Raw genomic sequence first — 21,944 nt, 5'->3', positions numbered from 1 at the left:
GCATCTGCATCAGCCACCCCCAAACCAAGGTCTTTCCACACAAAACACCTGTAGGGGGCAGGTTAACTCACCATCTGACGGAATGGCAGGCTATTACGTCAGATGCTTGGGCATTGGAGACAGTTGCCCAGGGTTTCTACCCACCTCTCAGAGTCATCCACCGGGGCACGGCTCTCTAAAAGTTCCAGATCCGCTCCTCTTGCAGGAAATTATAGACCTGCTATAGAGAGGTGCCATAGAACCGTTACCTGTAGCGGACAGGAACAAGGGCTGGTACTCCCCCTACTTTCTCATACCAAAGAAGGACGGAGGACCGATACCCATCCTGGGCTTACGAGAATTGAACAAGTTCCTCAGGAAGGACAAGTTCAAGATGGTAACTCTCTCTCAGATCCTTCAGGCCCTCCAGCTCCAGGACTGGCTGGTATCTCTGGACCTTCAGGATGCTTATTTCCGTGTGCCAATCCATCTCAAACACAGGAAATACCTGAGGTTCGCAATTGGCGACTCTCATTATCAATTTCGAGTTCTGCCATTTGGGCTGACCTCCGCCCGAGGGTCTTCACCAAGCTAATGTCGGTAGTGGCTGCGAGTCTAAGGAGGGAAGGGATCCACGTCTACCCATACCTGGACGATTGGCTGATCAGAGCTGTATCTTCGGAACAAGCTCAGATCCAGCTAGATTATGTCTGCCACTTCCTTCACAAACTGGGCTTCTCTCTCAATTTAAAGAAGTCCCAGATGATACCATCACAGAGACTCCAGTTCATTGGGGTGGTCCTGGACACTTCCCTGGGAAAAGCCTCGCCACCAGATGTGAGGGCTCAAGATATTCTTCAGATGGTCAACAAGTTTCAAAATGTCCGTCTCCCAGCCTTCGACTTTTTGAGGTTGCTAGGCCTCATGGCATCCTGCATCTTCCTTGTGCCAGAGGCTCGCCTGAGAATGAGATCTCTTCAGTGGGCACTGAGAACTCAGTGGTCGCAATTCTCAGGGAGAATGACAGATCTCCTCCAGATTCCGGACAAGGTAGCCCACGACCTTCAATGGTGGGCCTACCAGAAAACATCTTGAAAGGAGAACGGTTTTGGCAACCATGGCCGGAGATAACAGTAGTCACAGACGCCTCACTCACGGGGTGGGGAGCCCATGCCAACGACATGACCATCAGTGGTCGTTGGTCTCCATCGGAGTCCAGACTACACATCAACCTATTAGAGCTGAGAGCTATCAGACTAGCGCTGAAAGCTTTCCTGCCATCAGTACAGGGGAGAAATGTCCTGATAATGACGGACAACACGGTGGCCATGCACTACCTCAACAAAAGAGGAGGCGTAGGGTCACTGCCACTGTGCAGAGAGGAAATGCAGCTCTGGTTTTGGGCAATTCTGTAAGAAATCTCTCTATCGGCAGTCCACCTAGCCGGAGAGAAGAACTTGACAGCGGACACTCTGAGCAGGCAGAGCAGTCTCCCACTAGTAGGAGCTAGCTCAGGAAGTCCTTCAAGAGATCTTCGCCCTTTGGGGAACCCCTCAGGTGGATCTATTCGCCACCAGCACCAACAGGAAGTGCCATCTGTTCTGTTCAAGGGAATTTCCCCCGAGAGGAGCTCTAGGGGACGCGTTCGTAGTGGACTGGGAGTTCCCACTCCTTTACGCGTTTCCACCAGTCCCTGTTATTCCTCAAATGATCAGGAGATTGAGAAGATTACGGAAAACCATGATCCTAATTGCCCCGGACTGGACCAGGAGAACGTTGTACCCGGACCTTCTAGATATGTCCATCTGTCCTCCAATCCGTCTTCCACTCAAAGAGAATCTTCTCTCACAGAAGGGAGGTCAGGTTCTCCATCCAGACATCAGAACCCTCAACTTTCATGCTTGGCTTCTGAAAGGGTGAGGTACAAGGATTGGGACCTCCCTGATGACGTCATGGAGGTGTTGCTTTCGGCCAGAAGGCCAGCAACAAAGCCTTTATACCGCTGCCGTTGGAACAAATTTTGCAGCTGGTGTAGAGAAGGCAATATCGACCCTTTTTCATGTGGTACACCAACAGTGTTATCGTTTCTACTCTACTTGGCAAACTCAGGCCTTCAAGTTGGCACAGTAAAAGGCTATCTCGCACCGCTTTCAATCTTCAAGCACACTGCGGAGGAACCATCGTATTTCAAACTACCTCTAGTAATACAATTTCTCAAGGAATTAACTAATGTTTATCCTCCAAGACCGTTCCAAGTTCCCTTATGGGACTTAAATTTAGTCTTAAATTTCCTAATGGGTACTCCATTCGAACCACTCCACTCTTGTTCGCTGAGATTTCTCACTCTTAAAACTGTCCTATTGGTAGCACTAACATCTGCTAGGAGGGTGAGAGTTTACAAGCTCTCTTGTAAACCCCCCCCATACAATTTTCCATAAGCACAAAGTTGTCCTACAGGTGAAACCTAATTTCCTCCCAAAGGTGGTTTCTGAATTTCATTTCACTCAGAAAATTACCTTACCTTCGTTCTACCCTCCTCCCCATCGCGGAAAGAGGAAGAAAGGCTACATAGGCTGGACCCAATGCGAGCTCTGAGCTTTTACATCAGCAGACTGGCTAGGATTAGGCAAGCAGACCAACTGTTTGTAGGATACTCGGGTCACAAGTTGGGACTACCCATAACAAAACAGACCATTTCCAGGTGGATTATTTTGGCCATTCTGGAATGTTACAAACTGGCAGGGAAAGAGCCACCCCAAAATCTTAGGGCTCATTCAACCAGGGGTATCGCAGCCTCTTCGGCCCTCCAAAGAGGGGTACCGGTCCGAGACATATGTGCTGCTGCCACATGGTCATCCGCATATACATTCACAAAATTTTACAACCTGGATTCCTCCTCTTCAAGAGACCAGATTTGGCAAAGCCGTATTACATTCGGTTCATTCCTAAAAGGGATACATGACATTATTACTCCCACTTCCAATTACATGCCACTGCTATGGGAGTCTATCAAAGATAAGGAATACGTCGGAGGACACAATCCCTTCGAAGAACAAGTTACTTCTTACCTTGTAACGTTCTTTCGATGGGATGTTCCTCCGATGTATTCCTTATCGCCCCTCCCATCCATCCCCGCAGTAATACTTCTCTTGTGATTGCAGCTTATGCTCCTTCAAGGTCAATAACCAATTCAGGCATGACTTATCTTATGCTACAAAACGGAACTGAGCAACGGACGCCGCACGTGGCTATTTATGGGCATGGTGACGTCGGTGCCGATACGGTGGCTGTTGAGGGACATCGACTCGGCGGACGTCAACGCGCAGCGCCCCCTACAGAGAAATAATTTCCGAGGCCAGCAAGCTGGAGACGAATCATCAAAGATAAGGAATACGTCGGAGGAACTTCCCATCGAAAGAACTTTACAAGGTAAGAAGTAACTTGTTCTACTGTGCCAATTACACGCAGCCTGTTAGCAAGCAGGCTCAAACGTACAGAGGACTAAAAGTGCAGGTGCTCTGCTGTTCTGCACCTTTTGTTTTTTTAAGCCTGCATCCCTACTGCAGTGCTCTCTAGCAGTGGCACATGTCAAACCGGTTCTATGTGAAAATGTGAAAATGTAGTCAGGTGAAAATCAAAAAGTCATTTAAAAAATGTAATTCAATGTAAAGTCTAAAAATGTTGCCAGTAATAAGGTCACCAAAAAAGCTATTTTTTAAATGCACAAAAGTCAATAAACATGTGAAAATGTAATCCGCAAAAAGGCTTTTTCAAATGCTTCATTCTATGCACAGTGTAAAAATGTTGCCAATAATAAGGTTGCCAAAAAGCTATTTTAAATACACAAAAGTAAACGGCTGTAACTTTAACAATGACTCACACATTTAATAAATGCTCCGCAATCACCTTAACTCCGTTCCTAAACCTTCTGCTAACTCTAATTGCTAGCCAGAACTCGCACTAACCTATCAGTGCGCTAAAGCATTTTATTTGCATGTTACTCAATACAAAATCAATGGAAATTGAATAGTGAACCTAACTCCAACCCCATCGCAGCTTTCCTCAAATTACATAGCTGTTGCCCTAACCCAAACCCTTGCTCTAATCCTAAAGTTAGCATTAGCTTAGCTGCAACTCGAATGCTTGCTTTGCTCTAACCATTAGTCATCCGGACCCTTATTCTACGCCATCATCACCAGCCCTCTCCAACCTCCCTCTCCCTTTCTTTAAAACCTAACCTTACCATAGCCCATATGTTAGCACTTATCCAGTAACCTAATCTACCCTAACGACTAACCAAACCCCAATATCACCAGCTCTGCAGCAACCACTCTAACTGTAACCTAACCAACATCTTTACTGTAACCCTAACCCCTACCCTATCCTTGCCCTTTATAAACCAGGCAATCACAAGACCACAAAGCCTTCCTTAACCCTAGCAGCACTTCATTGATGGCTACTTTGCAGCTGCTTTTTTACTACATGTTGCTTGGCAACGTTTTAACTGCAGAGATATTTTGGATTTTCGGTTGAAAAAACGAATTCCAAAAGCTTGAGTTATAAAGTTGCGAAGCCCACTTGTTCACATTTTGTCCCATACTGTGCTTTTAATGTATGCGTGGAACACACCAACAGCCCATAATTCCAAAATCGTTACGGGGGGCACCCATTATAACCCCCGCTTCCCTTGTTCAGTATTATGGCCTTCAGTTTGTTTTGCCACCCCGAATGCACTCGAAATGGGCATTCTGCTTTTTTAATTAATTCTTCTCGATCAAAACAATATTTTCACCACTGTTTTTTCACGCACTACATATTTGCTGGCAATATTTTCACATTTATAAGACATCATTACATCTTTGAGGGGGATTGGTCCTATGAGGGTATACTATGGCATTTGCGAAGTGTTATTATCCAGGTGGGAGATGATCTAATCTGTGAACGGTCCCATGGAGCGAGGTGCTGAGATGACAGTAATCCAGTATCTGAGCATGCGCAGTACCCGTCTGAGGGAGGATGGAATCGCACCCAGGAGGCGGACCATGCAATCTGTGAGGAAAGTGCACAGCAGTGAGATGATGGCGCATAGTTAACTCCTCTCACTCTTTGCAGTGCCTACTGTGGGGGCCTCTGGCTTGCCTCTGTCTGCGTGATGTGCAAGATGGCCGAAATATTAAGCGACGATGTGATGCTGCAGAAGTACTCGCGTATCCTGGAGAAAGGGAAGTCTGCGTTTGAAAGGCTGTTGTGGAACGGTACGTATTTCCTTTTCTATCATGGGCCTAGTTAGCACCTTCGAGATCCCTTAAAACACTTGTTAAGGATCCAGCAGTGAGCCATGCCCAGAGGCACCCATGCAGTGCCGCCCGTCTTCCTCGCACTTGGGTGGAAGTTCTCCCGGCTGTGCAAAAGACCTCCATATGTTCTGCCATTTGCAGTATTTATTTATAGTGATTAATTTTGCTATCTGAAGGAACAACTTGGCAATGTGGGAATCCTGTGTCCTAACGCCCGTGTTCAGCAACTTCTGGCTTTCCAGATGTTTGGACTACATGATCCCTTGCCATTACTGTCCTAGTTTGGTTGATGGGAGTTGTGGAGCCAAAGATTACACACGTTTAGTACTCATTTCGAAAATATGTGTTTTAATACAAAGGCATGTACTGAAATATCTACTTGAAAGTTGAAGACTTTTTTTCCATTTGATTGGCGATTTCAAGATGAAATATATCCGCAATTGGCATTTAGGGGTAAATATATAAACACGTTAGTGAATACACATTGGGGTGAGAGTCATACAAAACACTATACAAGTCTATATAGATTTGAAGTGAATTCATCAAATGTGAGAAGACACATTAATTCAAACTGTAATAGATTAGACGGTGAAGTGAATGTGAGTGATGACAATTTCAAACACAGACGTATTAGAAGGTGGGCTTTAATAGGGACTATGTGAGTGAAATAAAATTAAAACCATGAATTGCAGCAAGTAATGTTTTTTTTTTTTAAACTGTATGGCTGGAGCCCCTCTTGGGAGGGCACAAAGGATGTCCAAGGGGAGGCGTGAGGATCTTTAAAAAAGATGTACGGTGACGACTGGAGTTCAGGGTGAATGTGGCAGAGGGTGTTGGCTTGAGTTCAGTTTCCTGCAGGTCTATCTTGGTGGTGGCCTGTAAACCATGCTTTTACTCTCAGGGGAGAGGGGGATTATCACCGAGTTATAGACTGGAGTTCAGGGTGAATGTGGCAGAGGGTGTTGGATGGAGTTCAGTTTCCAGCAGTTCTGGCTTGGTGGTGGCTTGGAAACCATGCTTTTACTCTAGGCGGAGGGGAGGAATATCACTGAGTTATAGTGTCAGGGTGAATGTGGCAGAGAGTGTTGGCTTGAGTTCAGTTTCCTGCAGGTCTATCTTGGTGGTGGCCTGTAAACCATGCTTTTACTCTCAGGGGAGAGGGGGATTATCACTGAGTTATAGACTGGAGTTCAGGGTGAATGTGGCAGAGGGTGTTGGCTTGAGTTCAGTTTCCTGCAGGTCTATCTTGGTGGTGGCCTGTAAACCATGCTTTTACTCTAGGGGGAGAGGGGGATTATCACTGAGTTATAGAGTGTCAGGGCGAATGTGGCAGAGGGTGTTGGCTTGAGTTCAGTTTCCTGCAGGTCTATCTTGGTGGTGGCCTGTAAACCATGCTTTTACTCTCAGGGGAGAGGGGGATTATCACTGAGTTATAGACTGGAGTTCAGGGTGAATGTGGCAGAGGGTGTTGGATTGAGTTCAGTTTCCTGCAGGTCTATCTTGGTGGTGGCCTGTAAACCATGCTTTTACTCTAGGGGGAGGGGAGGAATATCACCGAGTTATAGAGTGTCAGGGCGAATGTGGCAGAGGGTGTTGGCTTGAGTTCAGTTTCCTGCAGGTCTATCTTGGTGGTGGCCTGTAAACCATGCTTTTACTCTCAGGGGAGAGGGGGATTATCACTGAGTTATAGACTGGAGTTCAGGGTGAATGTGGCAGAGGGTGTTGGATGGAGTTCAGTTTCCAGCAGTTCTGGCTTGGTGGTGGCTTGGAAACCATGCTTTTACTCTAGGCGGAGGGGAGGAATATCACTGAGTTATAGTGTCAGGGTGAATGTGGCAGAGAGTGTTGGCTGGAGTTCAGTTTCCTGCAGGTCTATCTTGGTGGTGGCCTGGAAACCATGCTTTTACTCTCAGGGGAGAGGGGGATTATCACTGAGTTATAGACTGGAGTTCAGGGTGAATGTGGCAGAGGGTGTTGGCTTGAGTTCAGTTTCCTGCAGGTCTATCTTGGTGGTGGCCTGGAAACCATGCTTTTACTCTCAGGGGAGAGGGGGATTATCACTGAGTTATAGACTGGAGTTCAGGGTGAATGTGGCAGAGGGTGTTGGCTGGAGTTCAGTTTCCAGCAGTTCTAGTCGAGTAGTAATGCCCATATTCTCTCCTGCTCCCTCCTCTGTGTCTTGTCACATCTTCCCTCCGATGTTCTTGAACTCCTTTCCTCCTGATTAGTTTACGTGCATGTGTTCTTCATTTCCCGTCTTTATTACCTGTCTCTTGTCACGGATCTTGATTTCTGTTCATGTAATAAATGCACATCCACACCCTCTTTCACATTCTCTCTCATACTTTTTCCTCTGGCCGGAATCCTTCACACGCTCTATTGCTCGTGCTCATCTCTTACTTGCTCTTGGGTCTCTTTGACCTTTGATGTCGCATATCTTTGTGCTCCGTTATTCGCCTTGGTTGCTTTTCCTCTTAACTTCTACACACCCACACGGTCTTGTGTGGACTGACTCACTCCCGCCGTCTCCTCCCCCACATGCATGGCTTCCAATGGCTTTCTTTCTCTGCCTGACCTAATTTGCATAGCCTTTCTTTTTTACTTTTGCAACTTTCTCTTTAACATTCTTAATGTTTGTTGTCCTCCCATCTTTTTTCTCATCCATCTGCCCTCATTCTGTTTTCTTGATCTCCCCTTCCTCTGCCTATGAATGCTTTTGACATTGTTGTCATATCCCTAGGGAAATATTACAACTACGACAGCAGCCACAGTGCGGGCGCCAACAGTGTGATGTCGGATCAGTGTGCTGGGCAATGGTTTCTGCGTGCCTGCGGCCTGGGGGATGGACAGTATGAGGTGAGTTCTTCATCTAGACTTTAGATGCCAGATCTCAGCAATGTATTGATATTTTATTTCTATCGCGCTCGTACACAAGTGTTTCAGAGCGCGACAAGGCAAGGGAGGAGAACAGGGAAGAACAAAACAGCGATCTTACTAGGCCAAGTGACATTGAGAACGCGCAATTGCATGGGAGAGGGGGAGGGCAAAAAGTGCATGTAAGGGGGAAGAAGTGGAAAGTGCGAATCAGAGGAGAAACGGATAATTAACAATAAATAAATAATAAAGGCAACAAACGGTGGTAATGCAGCCAGCAATTTGCAAGTGCTAGGTTTAAGGCAGCAGACAAGGTAGGTCTGATAAGTGCAGGAAGAAAAAGGGGGGGCTGTATGGGTACAGATACAGACCCCAGTGCAAGGGATGGCCCGGAGGCAGTGCGGGAGGGTGGCAGGGTGAGCAGGTACCTGAGCCCGGAGGACAAAGGGTGGGCAGGTGCACGGTGCCAAGAGAGAACAGATCAGCAGGGGAGAGGAGGAAGGTATTGAGGTGCTTCAGGAACCGGAGATAGTTCTCCTCAAGTTTTAGAGTGGCAGGGAGGCTGTTCCAGAGGGAGGCCCCAGCCGAAGACGGAGATCTACCCCAGCTCGTTTCTTTGAAAACGACTTACCCTGAGGAAGTTGGAGGTAGAGTAGTATAGAGCTTGAGAGGGGAGGTATTTGCAGAGGGATAGCCGGAGGTATTTTGGACCCAGATCCTAGAAAGCCTTGTGGACAATGCAGTGGGTTTTGAATGTAATCCTTGCATCCACTGGGAGGCAATGGAGAGATTTCGGAGCTGGAGAGATACGATCCCAAGGCTTGAGGCCAAGGACAAGTCTCGCAGCCCTGTTCTGGATTAGTTGCAGAGGGCGGAGAGTAGAGGCAGGTAGATTTAGAAAGAGGCTGTTACAATAGTTCAAGCTAGAGGGGACCAGAGCTTGGGATACCATGAGCTTCTGGGGGAAGGAGAGGAAAGGCAGAGTGCCCAATGTACCCATGAAGAAGTTCTCAATCTTTTATCTGACCTGGAGATGGCAAGAATTGCGATCATAAATGCTGGAATACACCAGTATTGGAAACATTAAGAAGTTCACTGTGGTTGAATTGTTCATTATTTGGTTAATTTTTTGCGAAAAGAACCCGACTCCATGCAGACCCGATGAAACAGTCGTATGATGGATATGGCTATGAACATGTAGAGCACACATAGGCCAGAAGCAGTATCTGAAAGTGACAGAGTGAGGAAATATACAGTTTTCAGTGACATAATCTCAGATGGTTATCAATGCTCCTGACATTATTGTGGAGCTTCTTCCCAAAGGTGATGGCAGGTGCAGTGAAGGGGTGAAAATGAGGAATGATGCGAAGGTGAGAGATGGGAGGAATGAAGAGAGCAAACTGGATGGGAGATTATTTAAGGAGGGTCTTGTTTGTGGGCTTCCCGATGGACTGCGCTGCGAAACGTAAAGATGATTCTGGAATGGATGAACAGCCAATGCGGTTTGGCTGGAAGAGAAGCAGGGGACCTTAGGGAAGAGGCACCAGTGGCTAGTCCAGCAGCTGCATTTACAATAATCTGCAAGTGGTTCATGAGAGACTGGCAATCCAAGGTAATGGGTAGCCGAAGCATGAAGGTACCACTGCGGAAACGACTAAGAAGTTGAGAGCGACAGCAGAAGAGTATAGGAGTTGCTGGGAAAGGTTTTCCTTCTTCCATTGTCTTCGGTGGAGTCCCAAAGCACTTCTCCTAATATCTGAATCCTGTCTGGTTTATTTTTGTAGTGAGCCGGGTAAAGTCCTTTTCCCTCGTTCACATGGCCTATGCTGCACTGTTCAGCTGTGTGGTTACCAGTCTTGTGGGGGTCGGGGGAGACCGCTTCCATTTCTTTTTACCTTTGTTTTTACTTTGCAGCTCAAGCCATCTTAAGTGAAGTGCTGCAGGGGCATATTGTGTCCTGTTGCCTTTTTCCTTATGTCCACTGAACAGGCTCGTGTCAGTGAAGCAATTATTACTTTTCTATCATTGTACTACAGGGCACCATGTGATCAAACATTATGCTCAAAGTGGATTAAGCTCTGTCGTATTAACACCCTAGACACCGAAGGTGGTACATTGAGGTATTTCACCAAAGCCCACCCTCGGTCCTTTCTACGAGCATCCAGATTGCTACATGGGATCCTTCCAAACCATAAATCAAACTTGAGACAAATTTATTTTTATAAAACATTATGAGAGGAATAATTGACCAGCAGCAGAATCCATGTTTCAGATGCCTCTTTAGAACTGCTAAAGAGGCAGATTTCATACTTATTCAATCAATTATTTGTTCCTGCATCTACTGAAAATAGGAAAGCAAATTCATCTTTCAACTCTTTTTATGTCATTACCATCCAATTTCCATTTAAAATGTATTGCTTTTTTCCTTCTATCAGAATGAATTGCAATCGGTTTCACTGTATTGATTTGCTTTCTTGTGCATATAGCGCTATAATGTCCAAGCTATATGGCAGTCCTATTGGGATAGAATCGAAGATATCATTAGCCTACTATGCAATGTGAATATCTCCCAATTTTGGGTGGAAAGAATGTTAATTGTACTTTGCACAGGACCTAGAAGTGTGATAATTCCTGCAGAGTCATCACTGATCCCCAGTCTAACGTCTCCTCCCATGTGACCAGGGGGGAAGGCGGCTTCTACCTGATCCTGATCCTGACCCTGGGGGTGGTAGTCTGAGGATGGATCACATGGGAGGAGATGGCTGTCAAGGGAGAGTGGTGACTCCACAAGGAGAGAAGGCGTATACCTCTCTTTATTGTGAAGAAGATCCTTTCATTTCAGGGTATTTGATGGCTTGCTGCCAGTATTCAAAACCATCTGATTTTAAAACTCTGAGAAACACTCTGATTAAAAAATAACCCTGTTCAATCTTCATGTATACATGGCAAACCTAGAACATGTGAAACACCTGATGTTTATGGTGATTGTAATTTCATTGCAACTGTTCAACCATGTGATATAAAATCCATTGAAACTTCATTGGACTCCCAAGTTCCAGAAAGCCCCAAGTACTGAGAGGAGGAAGAGGAGCAAGGAGTTAATGTGGATGAAATGTAACCATTTCCATAAGAAAAGCCATAAGAATACTATGCAGTCTAGTTGTCATGATCTAATCGGCTGCACTGGACCTTTATGTTTCAAAATCACCTGCAGCATGTGGGACAGGGGAAACGCTGAAAGAGGGAGAAGGAAGGCTGCAGAGCGGGAAACATGACCGGTGGCAGAGGAAATCCCCAAGGAGCCGTGGTGAGAGATGCTCGCCAGAAGCAGGTTGGCAACGTTCAGGACCGGACAAGAGGAGCTCCGGAAGAAGAGAGAAAGCAGACTATGCACAGCAGGACTATGCAAGGAGACACAGACCTGCAGAGCTGCGCAGTTGTTGGCGGTGAAGGATAGAAGAGCTGATGCGGAGAACCAACGAAACTGCCTAGAAGGGGAAGCTGGCCCCTCGCAAACACTCTTCAGCAGTGACACAGTGAACGTGTTAGTCGGCCTAATTGCGTAGGGGAACCAGGACATACGAATATACTAAAAAGCACTTTGAAAGTACTTTGGAATATCAACCTAATGTGCTTCTCTGGAATCACCAGCAGTGCAGAGTGCAGCGTTGCCAGAGTACAGTAGCCCCTCCATGATGACAGGAGGTGCGAGTATGCCTGTTTGCCACACGCCCAGTAGTGGTCTATTAGAGCGGCAGTCCTTTCCACATGTCGGGGATGACGAGGGTTTTGTTACAGCGAGTGTTTGACCAAATGGATACTTTTCCTTCCCCATGAAAGCAAAGTTAGAATTTTTCTTCGTGCTGGATCTTGATTGGTTTTTCGAGTGCAGTGACCAACGTCAGCTTTGTGATATGTTGTTGCCAGCTCTGGGCACATGTCATACATCCATTTCAGGCTTTTACCCTACACGCCACACGGCGCTTCAGCTTTGCACGTGACGGTTTCCTCTTGCCATTTATTTTCTGCAAACCATGTTCCTTTTCTCGCAAAAACTGGCTCCTTGAAACACGTTGCGCTTTTGGGTTTGCTCTTGCAAATTTCCTCGTCTGGTGGTAGTCGTAGTTGTACTGTGTGTGCCTGGAAGGTGCTCCTGATTCTACATAGTGCGAGATGAAAGAGACATTGGGCTTCTACTATTGGGGTCTCTTGTGGTATCAATACCTTAGGTGTCCTGGACGCATGAGGTACTAGTGAACATACATCACAGCTACCATTCGTGGCCTGTCTCCCTGTGGCACTTATGTCAGAGTACCACTTGTTAGACTGGTCCGGATGGCAGAGGTCTTCTACTTTGTCCAACCCCAACCCATGATATGCATTGTATTTGTGCTGTTGTGCTCGTCTTCGTCGTCTATTCATAAATTTATTTTTATCGTCAGCAAATGACCTTCTGTACTGTTTATGAACAACAACTGAGGTTCTGTGTGCATTCATTGCATTTAGGCGATAAATAGGAAAAATACCTGTATCCGAGTTTACATTGGTGTCACTACTAAGCTGCCAGTATTGGTGGGGGTTAGGAGCACATTTTGCATGACAATGGGAGGCAGAGTATACACAATCTCAACATTTGAGGTAGGTTCTTCGGTTGTCTGAGTCACTTTGTGGCACTGTAAACATTGCTGGAGTAGACCAATCATTGTTTTATAGATAGATTATTCTTTCACTCTCGTTAATTGCCACTAGCCCAGGTTGCAGCGCTACCTTTGTGTGATCTTTGTGTAAGGTAGTGATGTTTGGCGATGTGTTGTGGTCCCATATCAGTTTTACACCATCCCATATTAGTTTTCCCCCTTCTTGTATCAGTTTTCCCCCCTGCCCCGATGTTTTATATCTCCCACAATAAAAGATATACTCCAATACATTCCTAAACTTAGCAAAATGATTGAAAACGCTATTGCTGTGAAGTACAGTCCACAGTCGTATGAATACACCCTAGTGGCACTTATCCCATTCCTACTGCTATCTAACTAATTTCTAGTAGTAGAGTGGCGTCCTTTCCACCATTGGTGCACCTACAGAATGTGACATAATGGGTCATAATGGGTTAAATAAAGGTTGAGTGTGAATAAGATATGAGAGTGAGAGAGAGAGGAAAGCATGGAAACGAAGCATCATTAAAAATTACTTTTCACATATCAATACATTAATCATTTTATATATATATGCACATATTGCTTAAATCATTGTATTACTCTTGTGCCTTTGCCATCCCTGTGTTCTGCCTTATCTTATTCTCTCTTTAAGGCACTGCTGCTTCTCGCTCATTTTCTTGTGAGGTTTCTGGTGTTACACGATCATGGGCCTTCCTAACATCTGATAGGTGGACCTAGTATTATAGGCCCTAGACCTTTACTGATAGTGGGGTGCAATACACTACTTCATATGGGCCATGAAACCTAGATGAGTTCCACCTCCTTACAAAGCTACGAACGTACACCAGTTCCCCAGGCATTATTGGTTTTGGCGGGCTATCGGCTGAGGCTGTGAAGGTATCCGTTTCGTTTTTTCTGGTGATTGGTGGTGCTACTTGTTTTGCAATATTTCTTTCTGCTCTTGTGAGATGTGTTAAGGATTTCAATCCAGCAAAGCACCAGGTCTCAGCCTAGCATGCAATGCACAAATTAAATACTTATTTACTGTGGCTATAGGTTCAGTATTATGAGTGATATACCACTCATATCACACCCCTTCTCAAAATACCCCCAGGTCACAATGGACCAGGAATCAGGCTGGTTGGTAAAGGTAATATTTATTTATTTAAAATTCAAATCAAACATATGTTTTAATATATGGTGCAGCAGTCACCAATGTGGTGACAATACAAATAAGAAAGTAAGGCAATTGAATTCACTTTTTAGCAACACAGAATGTAAAACACAGGGAAAAGAACAGTTTTGGCTTGTTGAAAAGATAGCGCTTAAGTTAAGATTTCCCTCTGCAAATTTCTCAACTCACAAAGAAACAATTCTACACAGATGTAAGTAAGCAACATGTATTCAGGAATATAGAACAGTGTATACAAGATTTGAATACAATCTTCCCTCCCCAAACAAGAGAGAAAAACGTTTTGGAAATTTTACACTTTTAAAACGACATTTGAAAATGGCTGAGCAAAATATATAACACAGCCCAATTGCAGAATGCTTGAAATGCTCTATCTTTTTACGTATGCTTTGAGTTGGTAAAGGATGTGTGGATATTGGTGTGTGATAATGGTGAGCACTTGTGGTGTGGTTGGTTGGCTTGTGGTTATTGTATGTAATACACTTTCTATGTGCTATTACTGTGGCTCTATGGCATGTTCTATAGGATGTTGCTCAAGATTGCCCGGACTTGGCTTTTTTGCATTTTAACAGTGGGGAAGTATTTGATGGATTATGTTTCATGGGGGATGGGATATATTGTATGGAAGGAGATGGAATTGTTAAAACAGTTGTGTGGTCTAATTATCTGCCTAGGGTCACATAAACTATTACAGTGCTACATTGCTTTTGGTAGCTGGAAAGGCGGAATAGACAGTGACCAGGGCTACTGTTTTCTGATCTATGTAATGCTGTTCTTTTGGGGATGATGACTTTAGGGGTCTTAGTGCCCGATTGGTTCTAATGTTCCCTGCATTCCTTAATTTCTTAAACAATGTGGAGTTGCGATAAACATTGTTATAATACGGATGTATAGGTGCGAACTTTGGAGTGACTATAGTTCGGAATGGCAACAAATTTGTACATATTTTTACTCTGAAGCACTTCGCTGAGTTGCGTAGTGTGGTGTTATATATGTATTTGATGTGTCAATGTGGTATGTGTGTGTCTGTCCTCTTTGTATGTTGTCCTGTGTCTGTTGTTTTGAGATGTAACCTCCCCACATGTCGGTATTTGGCTAGGGTTGAACATGGCAGTATAGCAGCTCCTCTATATCAATTTTGTATTCATGGGAAGGTAACAAGGATTATCTTTTCTGGTACTTTTGATCGTAATCTAGGTCCTCAATGTCCTGGCTTAAAATTAATAATTGGAATGGGCGATGGATTTTGAATTGTGTATTGACAAAGGATGGGCGATTTACCCATAGGTTCGTGGAACATTAAGGGCCTTAATATCCCTAGGAAAAGGAAAGAAGTGTTGACTAGGTTAAAGAGGGTGAGAATTGACATCGCTCTTTTACTGGAGACTCACTTAGAGGAAGAATCAAAGCACCTCTTCAGAAGCAACCTGTTTAATAGGATTTTATTAAATTGCCACACTTCTAAATCAAGGGGTGTGGGTATATTACGCAGGGGTCTTAATTTTTGTATGGAGAAGGTAGTCATGGATGAGGAAGGGAGGGTGATTTTGATGGATGCCGGTTTGAAGGTAGATTAATAACGATAGGATCTGTTTATGGCCCGTGTGTTGGGGGTCGTGAGTTATTTTCAAAGGTATTGTCACTTTTAAGTGGGATGAATGGAGAATATACTGTCCTGGGGGGTGATTTTAATTGTGTTCTGAATGGAAGGATGGATCGTTCGGCTCTTTGCAGATATACGCCTAAAGGCGTGAGCATTGTGTTCATTGAATGTCTACACAGCTTAGACTTAGTTGATGCTTGGAGATTCACACATTCAGGGGAGAGGGAATTTGCTTTCTACTTGCCAGTTCACGATTCGTATTCGAGGATCGATTATTTCTTAATTTCTGATATGCTTGCTGAAAAGGTATCTAGTATAAATATTAAGGGGAGAGGTGTTTCGGACCACTCATTGTTAAAAATGTGGTTAGATATAGGATTAGAACAGCCTGGAACACCAAAGGGGCATCTGAAAATGTATATATTACCGGAAAATGGGGTGGTTGAGTCTTTGCAAGACTTTACAAAGAATTTCTTTGAGCTAAATGAGGGTTCTGCACCAGATATTATGGTTTGGGGGAGCTTTAAAGCAAAGGTTAGGGGTGAATTGATGAACATCACGGCCCGCATTAGGAAAAAGGGAGTGTCTGAGCTGAAGAAGTTAGAGAGTGCATTAGAGGAATGCTAGAAGAGGTATCAGCTGACAAGAAGTAAGGAGGACAAAGATGATATGGGAAGAATGTGGGAGTGTTATAAGTGTGAGATGGACACACAATATGAGAAAGGTATGCTTTTCATGAAACAGAAATTCTGGGAATAGGGGGACAAGAATAGTAGGCTACTGGCAAATAGGCTGCATGGACTGATTGATAACCCCTTTATCCGGAGGATAGAAGGTGAAGGTGGGGAGTACAAAGTTAAGAAAGATGAGATTTGTGAAAGCTTTAGGAAATGTTATGATTCATTGTATAGGGAGGATCAGTTTCCAGCACCTGAGGATATGGATGAATTTTTCGATAAAATTGTTTTACTGAGGTTGTCGGAGGATCAGGCTGTAGCTGTAGATAGACCGATTGCAGGGGAAGAAATATTGACAGCCATTGACCTGCTTAATGTGGGTAAGTCGCCTGGTTTAGACGGTCTCACGGCGGAGTTCTACAGAGCATTGAGTCCGGTATTAACACCAATATTGTGCAATTTGTACAATAGTTTTATGTTAAATGGGGTGGCGTGTCCTACGATGGAGGCCTGTATTGTGGTGATCCCGAAGCCGGGTAAAGACCATAAAAAATATTACTGTTAACTGTTGATCTAAAAATGTTCACTAGTATTTTGACTTACCGGCTGGATAGGTGCATTGGTGATCTGATTAGCCGCTCTCAGGTTGGCTTTATGCAGGGCAGATATGGGTATGATCATGTCAGGACATTAATAGATATAATGGGACTACCAAAGGAAAAGATCCGGAATGCTCTCCTAATTTTTTGGATGCAAGAAGGCCTTTGACCGTGTAAATTGGTCCTTCCTAGATTATACACAAAGATGGGTTTTGGGGATTTTTTTTAAGAGTTATAAAAATGCTTAAATCTGTGCTAGAGTTTGGGTTAATTGTGTTTTGTCTGCTCCATTTTTCTTGTCAAGGGTACTAGGCAAGTTTGTCGCCATACCTTTTTAATCTTGCGATTGAGCCATTGATTGGATACATAAAACAGGAGCATACATGGTTTAGAATTCAGTCACAGTAAAATTAAAATCTTGAGTTATGCGGATGATATGTTTTTACCAATCCACAGGAAGGGAGTGAAAAGTCAACGCGTATGTTCAATGAGGGGGGGGGGTAATTGTCTGGACATAAAGGCAACTGGAAAAAACGGTTGTCTTTCCTATAGATGTTTTGCTACCAAAGGGGATATGGGTTTGTGGGATTGTCAGTGGGAGACGGGAGCTATGAAATATTTAGGAATATACCTGGTTTCTGACCTGAAGAAAATGGTGTAGTTTAATGTCTCGAAGGTTTTGGAGAAGATACGGAGGGATGTATTAAAATGGGGTTGTTTACCGCTGGGGCTCTGGGAGAAAATAAATGCCATCAAGATGATTCTCTTGCCAAAGGTACTTTACATTATCCAATCTATTCTGTTGAAGTTCACTAAGAAGATCATTAGTAGTATTGCCAAAGTCTTCCAGGAGTTCCTTTGGGGGCTGGGAAATAGAACTAAGATTCCTAGGTACATTTTGATGCGGTCTGTGAAGAAAGGGGGTTTCGGATATCCAAATTTAATTAATTATTGTGCTGGGTTTGTTCTAGAAAAGTCTGCATTCTATTTTTCTGACGGCGATAGTGATGTGCCTTATTGGCATATCACTAAGAGTACGCTGTTTTCACCTTATGCTCTACGTGACATGTACTCTATGTCTAAGTTGACGAATTCTACTGTGAAATTACCTACCTTGGGTTCAGCTAGGTGGGCCTTACTAACTTTTATGATGGCTACAGGGGAAAACCTCTGGGTGCATTGCGATGCCTCCTTGTGGCATAATGAGGGATTACAAATAGCAAGTAAGACTCTGTGTTGGCAGAGTTGGATCAATAAGGGCATTTTTAGAATATGTGATGTATGGGAGGGTGATCATATGATATCTTTTGAACGCCTCAGAGATTCCTTCGGGCTTGGGGGTAGGGAAGGTGCATGATATAGAGACCTGACTTCCCCTTTTAATAGAACGACTGAGAATGTTAAGGGAACCAATGAGGGAGGGGCCTATGGTTTGTGATGTTATGCGTTCTCTTCCATGCGCAGTGTCAACATACATGAGACTTATGCCGTTGGATGACTCGCATGTTGAGTCATGGGAAAAATTGCACCGGGATTGGGTAGAGGAACTTGGAATGGATATTCCTGCTAGGGAATAGGAAAGTCTGTTTGGTATAGGGGTGCAATCCAAATTGGATTTAGGGTTGAGGTATGTTAGACAGAGAATTTTATGTAGTTTGTATTGGACCCCTACTCGAATGGCCAAGCTAGAATTGTTGGATAGTGATCTCTGTTGTGATTGTGGTCTTAGTGGGGGCTCCCTGCTTCATATGCTTTGGTCATGCTCAAGGGTGTCCATCTTTTGGAGGGATGTTTTGAAAAGTTTGGATTTTGTGATAGGGGACTCCCTACTGCGAACACCTAACTCGACGATATTATTGTCGAGTAGAGAGAGAGAGAGAGAGAGAGAGGACATGGGCAGTGTGAGAACAGGATGGATTAATAGGGTATTAGTGGTAGCTGCTAAACAAGTATTAAAAGTTTGGAAGTCAAGGAAAAAGCTGGTTGTGGATGAATGGCTGATTAATTTGCGTACTTTGTCTGATTATGAGAGAATTATGTTGGCGAAACAGAAGAGGGAGGAGCATTACCTTAGAACTTGGGGTTCCTTCAATTAATTATACAGTTGAGGTTTACTGATTGCATGCTTCAGTTTTTGACGGGGATAGATGAAGGTTATTATTTTTGTACTCGATGTTGTGTGTTGTATTTGTTGGTGTTGTATTGTCTTTTGTCTTGATGTTTGTTTTTCTACTATAAGATAGGGATTTTTGGTAGTGTGTTTGGGTTTTAAAATTTTGGTTTTAAGTTTGCCTAGGTTTAGTCAATTGTTATAAGTATTATACAAATTGAATGCATATCTCTGGTGAAAAGGATATGTACATGTAACTTTTCTCGTTTTATTCTCAAAATGATTAATAAAATGATTAAAAAAAATAAAAAATAAAACAATGAAAAGTATGCAGAAATACTTAAATTCGTATAAATCTCTATGGGAGCAACATGAAAAAGAGCCTAACAAACATAAGCTATAATATGAGCAACAGTACACACTTTGGATCAGAATGGAAGTTTGGAAATACTTTGAATTGGAAATCACATGTGTAAAACTTTTGCAAAAATGCAAATTCCTGCCTAATTTTCCCTATGCGATTTTTAAGATAAACGGGTCAAAGACACTGTTTTGGGACGTGGATAGTTAAGGGTATTAGGTTTTAGTCAGAGTTGAAATTAAGTCTCTAGCTATAAAATTGAGAAACTTATGAAAGTTTGAATGAGAGGCGTTTTGAGAAAAAAATAGAACAGAGAAAAGCAGAATTTTGATTTTACAATGACAGGTTGGCTTTACTTAAACTAGATTAATAGCTAAGAAAAAGAACAATGCCACCTGTGAATCTCCACAGTTACTTGGCCACCGTAACCCTTCACGTGGTGGATATCCCGATTTCTTTATGGGAATTACTTAATCCAAATCACTAATGGCTTATGGTCAAATAAAACAAAAGGAAGATAATTACTGCTAACACTAAGAATTACGGACAAAGTTGCAAGAATGGTTCTGACAATATTATAGGTTTTTAAGTTAAAGCTGGGATGGTTGAGAGATGGGGATAGGACAAGGTAAGGCAAATACACTATGGTTTACTATGATTTCAATTGATACTTGCAGTCCACTGAAATTTAAGATTGGACCGTCAAGGGTTCTGGTCATCCAGATCTGGTCTACGGACAGCAGGGCACTTCTGGTGGGATAGGTCAGCTGGGTGGTTCTGGTCAACGGACTGGCACCTCAAACTGGACGGGATTGGATTGGCCCTTCTGGTTGCTGGGCACTGTGGATCAGTGGGATGGTGAGTTTCAGCAGGCAAGCATTAGTGGATCAGAATTATTTCCCTAAAGTTTTGGGATGGTTTCAGGATTTTGGCCTAGCTCAGGGGTCTGCAACCTGTGGCTCTCCAGATGTTTTCGGACTACAACTCCCATGATCTCCTGACATTGACTATGCTGTACAGGCCGGATGACATTGACTATGCTGTACAGGCCGGATGGGAATGGTAGTCCAAACACATCTGGGAGCCAAAGGTTGCAGACCCCTGGCCTAGCTGAAAGAGTTCAGCAAATGCAGAGGCCTTGACTTTGTAAAGAAATCTGGAATCGGTAGCAAGATGAAGAATTCAGGAACAGAGCGCCATGCGGAAATCAGGATGGAGTCAGGAATCAGTGTGTGTCTGTGTGTTGTGAGATTCCTTTATTCATCCTGCCAAATGACATCAGTTAGTTTATGGTAGGGGCAGACTTACAACCCACACCCACAAGGCTATGATTGGTCAAAGGCACAGTTCCCGCCTTGCTTTTTGCTGGTACGATGACAGAAAGGGTTGTCATATTTTATGATGTGACTTGGGAACCTCCCACAGTTATTTGGACCAAAATTTAACTTTCCCACAAATACATATTTATGTACTTATGCCCTCTAAGGAAATCGGATACATAAATTACATATTTTGTGGTTCAAATTTACATCCAACTCCCAAGTCAGTGGGACCTGGCGTTGTCTTTCTACTGGATTTTGGCAATTTCAATCATAAAGGTTTGGCATAACAATGTCTAAATTGGTACATTTAGACATTGGCACTCACCCCTAGAACATGGGTGCACAATATTATATTTGCAGCATTAATAGTTTCTGCGCAATTAGTCTTTTTACATAACTTGTGTTCCTTATACAGTAAGAAATCCTACCATGTCTTCAAATGGCTAGCATAAGTTCAAATTTACATGTATGTACTTTTCACTTGTTTATTTATTCTTGCCGCCAAGTTAAATGTCATGAAGTTCTGTGGCAAAATAAGCAAATTAACTCCAAAAATCACAGGTTAGTTTTTTTTTCTTGCTTCCCAAGTGTGAGCAAATGGCCAGTCCTTTGAAGTTCAATGAGAAGCCTCCTCCTGGGGTGTGGAGCATCCTGCCATTTGTCTTCTCCTGGGGCAAAAGACGAATGTCTAATGAGGTCTTTTGTTATGAGTATGCAATACCTCCCAACAGCAATTAGCCTTTTCTGCCAGCATTGAAGTGTCAACCTTTCCCAGGCTAAGGCTGGCAGGGCAGAATTGTTTCTTTTTTAAAAAATAGTTAATTAACTCAAGACTGGGCTTAACTTTAAGTTTCACCTATCTTTCATTTAAACATATAAAATGAACACAGTTTATAGGTGGATTTTGACATTAGCAATCCTTTGACATTTCTTAAAGAGTTAAACCTTTAGACAAAAACATGCCTTCAAAACAGGCGATTTTACACTTCATTCCTGAAAAACCACATTAAACTGAGTCTTTTAAATCAGATTTTCCTCTGCAGCACATACAGTTTATTTAGCATTAGGTCTTCACTTGAGTGCTGGGATTGTTAGCAGTCTGGATACATGTATCCTGCCTATGTTTAGAGTTTCTCTCTCTGCACAGCTTGTTTTGTTACTTGTTGCCATTTTAGCCGTGTTTTTCCTGTGGAACATGAAAACAAGGGTTCTTGGGGCTGCTTTTTCAAAGATACATTTTATATAACTGTCAGTCAATGAGGCCCGGTACCT

At 43.6% G+C, this 21,944-nt stretch overlaps 1 protein-coding gene across 2 annotated transcripts in view; it reads left to right on the top strand.

Annotated features, from left to right (window-relative positions):
- GBA2 (glucosylceramidase beta 2) overlaps window positions 1-21,944 on the top strand; it is a 470,157-nt gene that overhangs the window by 432,081 nt on the left and 16,132 nt on the right. For both annotated transcript variants that reach the window (XM_069626781.1, XM_069626780.1), the window contains exons 14-15: window positions 5,092-5,234; window positions 8,017-8,132. In XM_069626781.1, the coding sequence (XP_069482882.1) occupies window positions 5,092-5,234; window positions 8,017-8,132 (259 nt within the window). The remainder of the gene's footprint in view (window positions 1-5,091; window positions 5,235-8,016; window positions 8,133-21,944) is intronic.

Source organism: Ambystoma mexicanum, chromosome 6p (assembly GCF_040938575.1).
Source record: "Ambystoma mexicanum isolate Mex_15411 chromosome 6p, UKY_AmexF1_1, whole genome shotgun sequence".
Lineage (NCBI taxonomy): Eukaryota > Metazoa > Chordata > Amphibia > Caudata > Ambystomatidae > Ambystoma > Ambystoma mexicanum.
This window is presented reverse-complemented; position numbering and strand designations above follow the sequence as displayed.